This window comes from Xenia sp. Carnegie-2017, unplaced genomic scaffold, assembly GCF_021976095.1.
Source record: "Xenia sp. Carnegie-2017 unplaced genomic scaffold, XeniaSp_v1 HiC_scaffold_12, whole genome shotgun sequence".
NCBI classification, from domain to species: Eukaryota; Metazoa; Cnidaria; class Anthozoa; order Malacalcyonacea; family Xeniidae; genus Xenia; species Xenia sp. Carnegie-2017.
This window is the reverse complement of record NW_025813425.1, coordinates 820,821-832,446: the sequence shown is the minus strand read 5'-3', so window position 1 is coordinate 832,446 and position 11,626 is coordinate 820,821. Positions and strand designations below refer to the sequence as shown.

At 33.8% G+C, this 11,626-nt stretch overlaps 1 protein-coding gene across 1 annotated transcript; it reads left to right on the top strand.

The window, feature by feature from the left end:
- The first annotated feature begins 1,715 nt into the window (after positions 1-1,715).
- On the top strand, positions 1,716-5,782 carry LOC124446256 (52 kDa repressor of the inhibitor of the protein kinase-like). The gene is made up of 8 exons (XM_046997102.1): positions 1,716-1,760; positions 3,399-3,415; positions 3,607-3,716; positions 3,861-3,977; positions 4,075-4,129; positions 4,197-4,691; positions 4,757-4,929; positions 5,046-5,782. Exons 1-8 carry the CDS (start codon positions 1,716-1,718, stop codon positions 5,780-5,782), a joined length of 1,749 nt encoding a protein of 582 aa, XP_046853058.1.
- Positions 5,783-11,626: the final 5,844 nt, after the last annotated feature.

The window sequence follows — 11,626 nt, the reverse complement described above, 5'->3', positions numbered from 1 at the left end:
GATATTGGTATCTCAAATTACTTGAGTTTGTTAAACTTCATCTATTTTCTGCAGTATTGTACTTTTTTTTATTTTCTTCTAACCTTTCAAGGTTGCAAAGTTGAGGTTCAAATCCCGTCTGAGTAAGGTGCTGTTAGGATGTAGGATGACCCAAGAAACAGGAAAATAGTGCAGGTTAATAGTACGAAAGTAGAATTCTCTTGCTGTGTTATTCAAAAAATAGAACGTGACACTTGTATAATTTCAGAATAAACTCACTCTCCGATGAGGAAGAAGGAGGAGAGCGAAAAAAAATTATTGTCATCCATGCAAAAAACCACTCTTAAAACTCAAATTGTTCAAAATTCTCGAAAAACTCTTAAAATCTCAATTGTTCAAAATTTTTTATGACTCACTACGATCATAGAGAGTTAGTGAGTCATAAAAAATTCTTACCTCCATGCACTCGTTCTTACCTCCAGGCACTCGTTCCTCACTTTAACTTTCTGTCGTCCACATCCGCCTTGTACTTCTTTTTTTAGTTTGAAGGAAAACAAAACGAGTCAGTCTTGAACCTAAGAACGTGCAATCCTAAATGTACAATTAAATATTCAACATGCTTTAACTCGAAAATTGAGAAGTAAAAATACAAGATTTAAGCTCGAATGGTGATATCACAGCATGGCTAACTGTACCACTTAGCCACGTGAGGGACATGGAAACCCGACGACAACATAACAACTGTATGCGACAGAACAGCATTTATTGTCTTCCGAATCACACCACAGGCTCCCAATATATAGTACCTTTCACTTTTGCTTTTTCACCCTCGTTGCAAATATGGAGAAAGAGCCTTGCTTTTCGTCGCTATCAAAAGTTAACTTTGTTAGACACACCAAAAACAAAGACAAAGATGAATAAAGTATACACAATGTCAGGCATTGCCATGTGGTGATAACACATGTCGGGTTCTAATCTTGTCCTTTTATTTCTCATTTTTCGAGTAAAAATATGTAGAATACTGAATGTTATGGTGTAAGCATTGCACCGCCTCAGGTTCAAGACTGACTCGTTTTCTTACCCTTCAAACTATTAAAAAAATAGGTAAATACAACAAAAAACAGATAGCTTTCAATGTTGAGCACTTGGCTTGACTGACCATCACTGACCTCTGGTGCACAAGATCCTTGGTTCGCCCCTCTGCTGACACACTTAGGTGTACGAGGCGGATGTGGACGAAAGAAAGTCGAATTGAGGAACGAGGGCGTGGAGGTAAGAAAGGGAATGTTAGGGCGTTCTGTTTGCTCCTAAGTTTCCTGACTTTTCAAAATTTAAGAAAAATAGTTCCCTGATTACAGGGAGTCATAAGAAAATTTGATCAAAAGACATAGTTTTTTTAAGAGTGGTGTTTTGCAAGTATTATTATCTTTTTTTCCTTCGCTCTCCTCCTTCTTCCTCATCGGGGAGCGAGTTTTTTCTGAAATTATACCAAGTGTCGCATTTTCTCGAAAAGTACACTAATAGAAATGTCGTTTTTCTACTGTTAACCAGAACTATTTTCCCATTTCTCAGGTCATCCTATGTATAGCCTAACAACATCTTATTTTAGCCAGAGTTTGAACCTCCACTTTGCAACCTCAAAAGGTAGTGTTTTCTGACGAGACCAGAGAGTTCGTTGGGAATGGTTGTTTAATTTAATGTACCATTCCTACTTTGCAGTAATTAATGCTAAAAAAATGACCATCAAAGGTGTCGAACCAAGAGTATTTCAGAATTTTGAGGTAAAGGGTAATACAAAAAAGCAAAAAAATAATCGTCAAATTAAGACATATAAAGATTGCAAGCATGGTATAAATAGTATACATTAATATTCTATTGGTCTTATATACATCAGCATTACACATAAATTCACTAGCCCATGATAAGTTTTATCGAAAGACATAAAGACAAGTTTGTCTGTACAAATCTTTCATTATCAGCACGCTTTCATACAATCATACAATGAAGATTTCTTTCAGCTGCCTCTTCAATGTCATTTTAATTAATCCAATTCCAATTTTTGTTATTAAATATAAGGATAACTTATTTCGGGCTTCCCGTTCATGATTCATTCTTTAAACCAACAAGCTAGCTGATAGCTTCTTTGAACTTTGTTCATATTTTGCAGTGTGTTCCTTATGATTGTATTTCATATTTTATATACCCTCCATTTCAATAAAATTGTTTAACACACATAGAGCATATCAACCATAGGTTTATACATTTTCATCATGACATTATATTTGAAGACTCGGCGAAATTCATCTGTAATTCCTGTGAATAGAAATAAGCTGTCATAAGGAAGGACTGTATTTACTCATGAAGGCGTTCTACGATGTCTAGTCTTTTGCGTTACACTTGCATTCAATGTGATGTTTATATCTAAATATCATAGCCATTAAATAATAAGATATATGGTACAATTTATCCAATGTTAAAGGATATTTCTTGTTGTAATTCTGCTTTGAATTTTCATAAGTTGTGTGCAATCTTCATTACGAATCATTTCCAGTCATCCGTTAATTGTTCGTCAACCTCAAATCGCCCTGGAAAAGGTTTTTCATCCAAACTTCTTTCTGCAAGTGTTTCTTTTGTGTCCACCTTCATGTCTACAATTATGTCTATCTTTTAGCTACTTTTCTGTCTACACTTATGCATAACTTTTTTTGTACCTTTTTGTATACCTTTATGTCTATCTCTGTCTACCTTGGTGTCTGCCTTAATGTCCATCTTTATGTCTATCTTTTTGTCTACCTTTGGGTGTACCTTTATGTCTAACTTTGTGTCTATCTTTATGTCTACCTTTTTGACTACCTTTTTGTCTACCTTTATGTCTACCTTTATGTCTATCTTTATGTTTACATTCAAGTCTAACTTTGTGTTACCCATTGACACGGCCCAATTGCTGGCAACAAATTTTCCTATCTACAATTAACTACAAACAATTTACTAAAGGAAAATTAGAGTGAAGGAGATACAGTTTCTCTATTCGAGAAACGGATTCAATTTTTCAGTCAGTTTAATGAAAGCTTGTTAACTATACGAAATTTCTCCAAAAAAATTTTGAATTGTTTGGTAATAATGAACGGCAAGCCATTCCAAGGCATTCTTTTGTTAGTGCAGATAGAGTGTCTTGATTGTATCGAAAGTTTTAACTTATGAGCAATATAGGCTGTAAAAAAGTAGGTGGCCCTTGCAGGGGCGGATTGAAACTACGTCACATTCAGCACGCGACGTAGTTAAATTCTTCACAGCAGCGGAAAAAATTAATCAAATTTTAAATGCCCCTAGTTAAAAAAAATAAAAACAATTTGCCGCGTGTGGAATGAAGTTCGTTTTGTCGAAAGGATCAAGAGCATTTTTCTATTCGTCTTTTGCAGGTTCGAGTCTCGTCTCGGTATGGTATAGTTTGTTTCGTTGTGTGAATAATGATCATGAATTCTTTATCCGAAAATAAATTAAATCTTTTGTGTCCTCACAACGAAAGCATTAGAAAAATAAACATATTGTCAGGGTTAGGGATAGTATTATGAGAAAATTGTGCAACAACGTGCATTCACTGAGCAATGTTATTGTTTGTTTTTATAGAGAAAAGGTGAGAGGTATGGAAATTCATGAAATTGAAAAACTTGTGAAGAATGTATTCGTACCTGATGAATGCTATGAATTTCCTAAAACTGTTGATGCAAATGGTTGCAGTAGGTCCTTTCGACATGATTGGCTGAAGGATTATCTTTGGCTTTCGTATTCTCCAAGTCTTAATGGTGCTTTTTGCATACCATGTGTTTTGTTTGGTGATAGGGTTTCCCTCCAAAACAGTCGAATTAAAATATTTTTTTCAGAGCCATTAACACATTGGCCTGATGCTAAAAGTGCAATAAAAAGGCATATAAGTACATCATCAGGTCTTCATGTTCACACTTCTGCTCTTCTTAAGGATATCTTGGATCAGAGTTCTGGTAAAAGCCAGCCAATAAATGTCATGATTGACAGTAACAAAGATTTCAGAGAATAGGAAAAAATTAGTTCCAGTAGTTGATACCATCATTCTTGCAGGTCGCCTTCAATTACCACTTAGAGGTCATCGGGATGATCTCAGTATCATCCTGAAGTTGGTGAATATTCTGAAAAGCATGTTGGTAATTTTTTTGAATTATTAAACTTCCATGTTCGTGCAGGGACACCATTTTGGAGACCCATCTTAAGCATCATGATAAAAATGCCTCCTACAATTCTAAAACTACTCAGAATGAGTTAATTAGGTGTTGTGGTCAATTCATCACTGAGCAGCTTCTAGTTGAAGTAAAGAAGAGCAAGTTTTATGCATTGATTGCAGACGAAACATGTGATATTTCTAATAAAGAACAAATGTCTTTGGTTTTGCGTTTTGTTGACGAGGAGTTCAACATAAGAGAAGAATTTTTTCGTTTCATTCATTGTAGTGAGGGTATGTCTGGGAAGGACCTTGCATCTGTGATTTTGAAATGTTTAAACGAAGAGTTGAATTTGAACATTCAGGACTGTCGTGGGCTGGGGTATGATGGCGCAGGTGCTGTTGCTGGATGCATTAATGGTCTTGCTGCAAGGATTAAGAATTTGAATGAGAAAGCCATTTACACACATTGTTTCAGTCACAGATTAAATCTTAGTATTTGTGGGATTTGCGCTGTTCAGTATGTAAGGAATGTTTTGGAACATGTGAAGGAAGTTGCTAACTTTTCAACTCTTCCCAATGCAGACAACTAATTTTGGAGAAATGCATTAGAGAACACTGTCCAGATTCTGCAAAAAAGAGATTGAAAAGTGCTTGTAAGACAAGATGGGTCGAGCGTATTACTAGCTTAGATACTTTTGAAGAACTGTATGTTGCTATTGTTTTTTCCTTGGAAGAAATGAGTTTTAACGTCGAAGGCAAGTGTAATCGTGAGACCTCTAGTAAAGCTTCCCTCTGTTACATCTTTTGACATCTTTTGATTTTATTGCAGCACTCGTAATAACTAGATGTATTTTTGATCTTACTCTTCCAGTTACTCAGTTACTTCAGTCTTCTAGTAAGGATATTGCTGACGGTTTGAACTTGATTGAGGCATTAAAAAAATTGTCGAGAAATGTAAGAAATGAAGTCGATGTTTATCGTGCTAACTGGTACAGTATTGCATTGACGATGGCAGAAAAGGTGGGTGTTGAAGAGAAAAAACCTAGAACTTGTGGTCGTCAGGCAATTAGAAGTAATGTTCCGTCTGAATCTGTATCTGATTACTTTAAGAAAACAATAACCATTCCTTTAGCTGATCACTTGTGTTCTGAGTTAGAAAAACGGTTTGATTCATCAGCAACTAGCATATATTATGGCTTGTTTTTAATTCCATCCAAGTTACTTTTGTGTCTTTCTTGTGGCGTTTCTTGGAAGGAAAAATTTTATTCATTTTCTTCTTTGTTCTTGGATGATCTTCCAAATCCAAAGGCTTTAGATGGTGAACTTGATCTCTGGCGGAAATACTGGGAATCGTCTTCTACAACTTGTCTTCCTGAAAATGTCTCTTCTACTTTAAAGTCGGTAAGTTTTCCAGGTTTTGAGAACATAAAAGTATTGTTAAAGATCTTAGGTACTATTCCAGTCACTTCTTGTGAGTGTGAGAGGTCATTCTCTGCTTTGCGAAGATTAAAGAACTGTACAAGAAGTACTATGGCTGCTGACAGGTTAAATGGTCTTGCTTTATTGTATATTCATCAGGACATTAATCTAGATATAGAAAAATTATAGATCTTTTGCAAAGACAAAGAAGAATTGAACTAGCTTTCTAGTTCGGAGCGAAAGTTCTTCATGCCTTTTTTAAACTTTTCACTGTAAAGATGACTGCCGCTAACTTCAGTCAATATAAACACAAACAATCGTTCTCAGGACTTTACATACCTGGACGATAGACATCTACAAACATTTTTTTGCTTTTTTTTATTGACAACTTCATTCGATAAATTGACATAAAATCGTTTGCATAATAATCAGCATATAGGTATGACTAGACCATTATAAAATGAAATTCCATATTGATGAAGCGTAAAGAATTTTTTAGGCTAAGTTTGTAATGAACCAGGCCGTCCATGTCGGAAGCCCTCAAAGCATATTTTTCTGCAAGTTTCCTAGGCATGCTGATGAGCTCTGATATTGAGCGAAACGGTCAAAAATCGATAATTTATGAGCAAGAATGTTAGCTCATTCCAGTAATAAATATTTTAGAAGACCAACTGCAAAAACGCACGAAATAGCGTTTCTCGCAATCCAATTTTAAAATTTACCGGGGGGGGGGAATGTTCCTGGACCCCCCTAGAAAAGTCGCGCTAACGGTGGGACATTGTTCCTAAGTTCATATACGAAGCTGGATCCGCCCCTGGTAGCCAGTAGCAATATTTTGCTACAGCAAATAGTTGACAGTTGTGGCTTTAAATTTTTTCAACAAATTATGTTTCAAACAAAATATTGATTTTTTTAGTTAGTGCATGGACCCTTATAGCATAGACCTTATTAGTAGCCACCCCCCCCCCAAAAAAAAACCCGATCACGTTCTTTTCTTAACAACAGAATGTTACTTCAGCATGTGATTGTAGGGAGGGTAGGTATTGCGTAGAGAATATTTAAAGCTCACGGCAAGAATGCGTGTTATGTAATATGATTACGGTAGGCGTGCAACATGACAAGAGTGTTCGATCTGTAGAATGGCTTACGTGTTCTGCAAAATGGTAACAGTGCTCAGTAACGTAGATCAATAATTTTGAGTTTTATATTATTTCAATCCAAACATGTATTCGGTTTCATTTCTCATTCACCTCTCATAGACTTAGATCATAGTTTGGATCGGAAATGCAAGTGAAGTTTGGCCAAAGAAAGGCAACTTCAACTTGGGTTAGTGGGTACAAATGGTACCTTAGCGTAGAGGATGCAAATAGCAACTGTAAGAAGACATTAAAAGAATGGATCTAGCAAGGCCTATTGAAGACAAAGGGAGGGTTGTAGTTTTCATGGAAAGAAAAATATTTCTCTCCTAGTAACGTAAAAGCATGTTGTCATTTTAAATTGCCAATTTCATGAACGGTTTTTTCCAGTGACTAGGAGAGGCATTCCTGAATCCCCTATTTCATGAGTAGTTCAACCCATCTTGTTTGGAAGTCACCCGTTGGTGCTACATAAACTAGGTTAGGTTAAGTTAAGGGCATGATTGGTTACCTACTTTAAGGAGCATTCCATTTCAGGGCAAAAATCAGGTGTCATGCCCATGTAGGATGTTTAGATAGCTTAAGCGTGCGCTGTAGTTGCGGATGGTAGTTTCTACGCTCAGATAACGAGCGTGTGGTCTGTACCTTCATGAATATGAGGAGCAACGCCACGTTCAACAGAAATGACTAATTTCTTTAGAATGCTTGAAAGAAACGTATAATATTTCAGTCAGTTAATTCAGAATGACAAATTAAAGCTTTATTAAAGTATTCAGTTTGTTAGGACTTTTACAGTTGAGACGTGGCGTGGCAATTACTGTAAATGTGCAAATAGGTACTAAGTTATCTTCTTAAGATAGATAGCTTCATTCCTTGGATTTTCAGTGCAGAAGGCCAATTTTCGCAAGTGACAAAAAATTAAACAATAAGGCACTAGGTCTAAGGACGTGGAATGTCTTTCTAAAAACCTAAAAGAAAATATATAATTTTAATGAATTTACAATTTTTATTTTCTTGATGACTATTATGAAGACAAACCGCAGACGTTGTCACACTCTTTACTAAATAGTTACACGAAGGTTTCCATGTTCACCAAGTCGGTTGCTATCCAGGTGAATTACGTGATAATCGTCAAAGTAAAAGTATGACTTAAAATGCTTTCGCTTGTGTGGTTGCGTCACTTCATCGCGGTACAAATTGTTTTTTGACATTTGCAGTCAAAAAGCATTAAATTTTCGCATATTAAGTAAAAATGATCTGCTTCTCAATTTATGTCATACAACTAAAACAATTCATGTCATACAGCAAGAGCATGCTTGAATTTAAAGCGTTAGTGACACCAGGCACGCAAAGCATGCACTGAATGAAACAGTGGAAAATAGGGACGATAAGGTGCAATTGTTTTTTATGTGGATAGGATAAGCTAAGCCCACGTTTATGGAATTCTCGTGAATTACACAATTTTCTCGAAAAATATTTTATTCAATATTTTCATATACAACTCTTTTAATAAAAAACTTACTATTTTTTGGGTTCTTTGACAAATAATTATAAAATGACTTTTTTAACGTTTATAACTTATTTGTTTCTATATGATTATTTTCTTTAAAAATTATTTTTTAGTTAAAGTCTTAATAAAAAACTTTTAAATTTTTAATTTATTGCTTTCATAGACAACCTAGTTTTTACAAAAACATTCTTGTTTTTTAGTACGTCTGGAAAAAGTGCTAAAGTATACATTTTAATTTTAGTAGCTTATTTTATACATTTATGATTAATTAGTTTACAAAAAGAAGTTTTTGCACAAAACATCCAAATATCATTTGTTATTAATTTTTCTTACATTTATATTATATATTAGCGATTTTTAATAAAAATTATATAGTTTTATTTTATTTGGCAAAATGTTGTTAAAGTAACAATTTTATTTATAAATCCTTATTTTGTGCGTAAATATCTAGTTTTGACTCAAAGTAAGTTTATAGATAGAAATTTGAAATTATTTTTTTTCATTCTTATTACAATTCTATGATAAACAACACATTTTAAATAAAAGTTAATAGTTTTAAGTTCATTGCAAAATAGTCTAATATAACTATTTTAACATTAATACCATATCTTGTTTTACTTTCTTTGCAAATTTTGCAAATTTTTTAGAAAAAAAGTTTTTTCACACAAACCTAAGTTATGTTTTTTTAGATTTTCATATTATTGCTAACATATAAAAGGAAACTTTTTCAAATTTATTATTAAATATTTATTTGCTGCTTATATGTCTAATTTTAACTAAAATTAAATTTATGTAGACAACGTTTAAATTTCGTTTTTTATATCTTTATGTGATTCTGTTATATTGGTGCTTACATTGTCTAATTGTGACTGAAATTAATTTTGTTCACACAAAAGGAGCATTAAATGATAAAATAGTAACTTTAACAATTTTTTCAGAAAATATAACTTTAGGCAAAAATTTTTTTTTGAACATATTAATCATATTAGTACAAAGTGAGCTAGTACGTTAAAATAATTATTTTAACACATTTTGCAAACCTACTGAAACAAATTTATTTTTGTATAAAATAAGTGGTATATGATAGCAATAAAATAAAAACTAAAAAAGTATGTTTGGAATTTTTTAGACAAAACCTAATTTTTACACAAATTAGTCATGTAAAAACAAACTAATATATTATTGTTAAAATAGTGAAATCATGATGGTAACTTCGGTAAATTGTATTTGACAGTTCTGTTTGTTGATGTGTGTGTAAAAGTCATAAATCTCGTCTGCATGTAATGCTGTGATTGTGTCATCTACGTAGCGTAACCAAAAAGGTAGTGCATGTTTGTAAGTCGTAAGCGCCCGTTCCTCTATAAATTGCATTACAATTTCAGCAACTACAACAGAAACGGGTGAGCCCATTGCTGTTCTATGTAATTATTTGTAATGTTGTACCTTTGTACTGGAAGTAAGTCGAGGTAAGGCAGAGCTCCAGTAGATCCATAATGTCTTCTGTCGGTAATGACAGTACGTCCGAGGTGTTTGTAATGAGGGTTTTTATACAAGTAAGTGCCAGATTAAGTGGAATACTGGTGAACAGCGATTTCACATTAAAAGACACTAGTATATGGTTGTCCGGTGTTTGAATAGTGCACAGTTTTTTAATGAAAGTCTCAGTGGATTGTAGCTTGTGTTTTGATATGTTTGTAAGTAGTTGCAGTATGTAAGTCAAGTACTTTGAAAGTTCGTAAGTAGGCGAACCACAGAATTATACAATTAGTCGCATGGGTATTTGTGGTTTGTGAAGTTTTGGTAGTCCGTATAGTCTAGGTGGTCGTAATACTGAACATCTGAGTCGATAGTAAAAACGTTCAGATATAATGTTAAATTTTCTCATAGATAAGATCTTGCTGATAAGTTTGCGCATATGTGATGGTGTTGGGTTTCGTTTGAGTTGTTCGTACGTTTGTCTGTCGTTAAAAAGGGTGTCCATTTTATTAAAGTAATCATTCCTTTCAATGACAACAGTCACAAGTCATTTGTCTGCTTGTAAAACGACGATGTTGTTGTCGCGTTTTAGTCGTTTGAGTGCATGTTGTTCGTCCTTTGTCAAGTACCACACGTTCCACTGGACATATATAAAAGTACTTGCACGCGCACAAACTAAGCACGCACGAGAATTTAAAGATTCTTGGTACAGTTACCAACAATGACATAATAAACAGACATATTAAAATACCAATCATATATTCACAAATAATTTCATTTTAAGACGTTCACTAATTTTGCGTAATGTAAAGCTCACACTTATAGGTTTAAGCGCTCTGGTGACTTTATATAGCAATCCATAAAATGTGTAATTGCACATACTTTGTCCCAAATGCTGGAGTCGCGATTTTAGTGTTAGGGCTTATGGTAATACACTGTACATAAATAGCATACTTAACGTATTTGCTGTGTCCCAAGTGCAGGAGTCACTTTTGCAATGTGTTGATAGCCAGCAGGTTAAATTGTATATACACTTTGTATATTATGCTCACTACGCGTGCGTAGTTTGAGCAATCTAGGGTTGTGTAGAGAGTCTCATATGGAGACGTTCACCATGTTTGCGATATGCAAAGCTCACCTTTATAGGTTTAAGCACTTTAGTGACTCTACAATACCTTCTATATAATGTGTTAACGTTTGTCCTGTGTCTTAAGTGCAGGAGTCACCATACTTATAGTGATAACCGGGAGGGCACATTGTATATACACTTTGTATAACAGAATTAATATGTATATAATTTTCTTTTCTTACAAAAAAACGTAAAAAATATAGGAAAATATGTCAAAAAGGCTGCAATCGTTAGAATACGGGAATATATATAAAAAAGGAAGGAAAAGATTTAGAAAAATAAATAGAATAGCTAGATTAGTATTAAAAGAAATAGTTCCAGCTAAAACTAGTGGAATTGTCAATAAATTACTTTAATAAAAAGCGATAAAGGTAATAATTTTTGGGGGAGAAAAATACTGGTAAATAGCATCAATATATCTTTACACTTAAAATTATGATATTTATAATCTTTATAACATATAATTTTTGTAACTTAGTCATCATTTCATTTTCGTAAAAAGATTTCGTGAAACTATGTTAGGTGCATTTTTTGATAAAACGATTACATCTGCAACAAAAATTTCCGTGAAACAATTGCATATATATATATACAATCCATACAATGTGTAACTGTACGTCCTGTGTCCCAAGTGCAGGTGTCACCATTTTAATATGGTGATAGCCGGGAGGGCACATTGTATATACACTTTGTATATATATATATATATTTTATTCAATATTTGAATACTAAATGTAAGTGTTCAGTATTATCAAAAGAAATACATCGAAGTATACGAATTG

Bases quoted from the DNA above. Each gene is read 5' to 3' on its own strand.
- LOC124446256 (XM_046997102.1), top strand. From the start codon at position 1,716: ATGACCATCAAAGGTGTCGAACCAAGAGTATTTCAGAATTTTGAG. The intron at 3,978-4,074 runs GTAAAAGCCAGC...TCATTCTTGCAG, and splicing joins TATCTTGGATCAGAGTTCTG to GTCGCCTTCAATTACCACTT. The intron at 4,692-4,756 runs GTATGTAAGGAA...TTCCCAATGCAG, and splicing joins TGTGGGATTTGCGCTGTTCA to ACAACTAATTTTGGAGAAAT.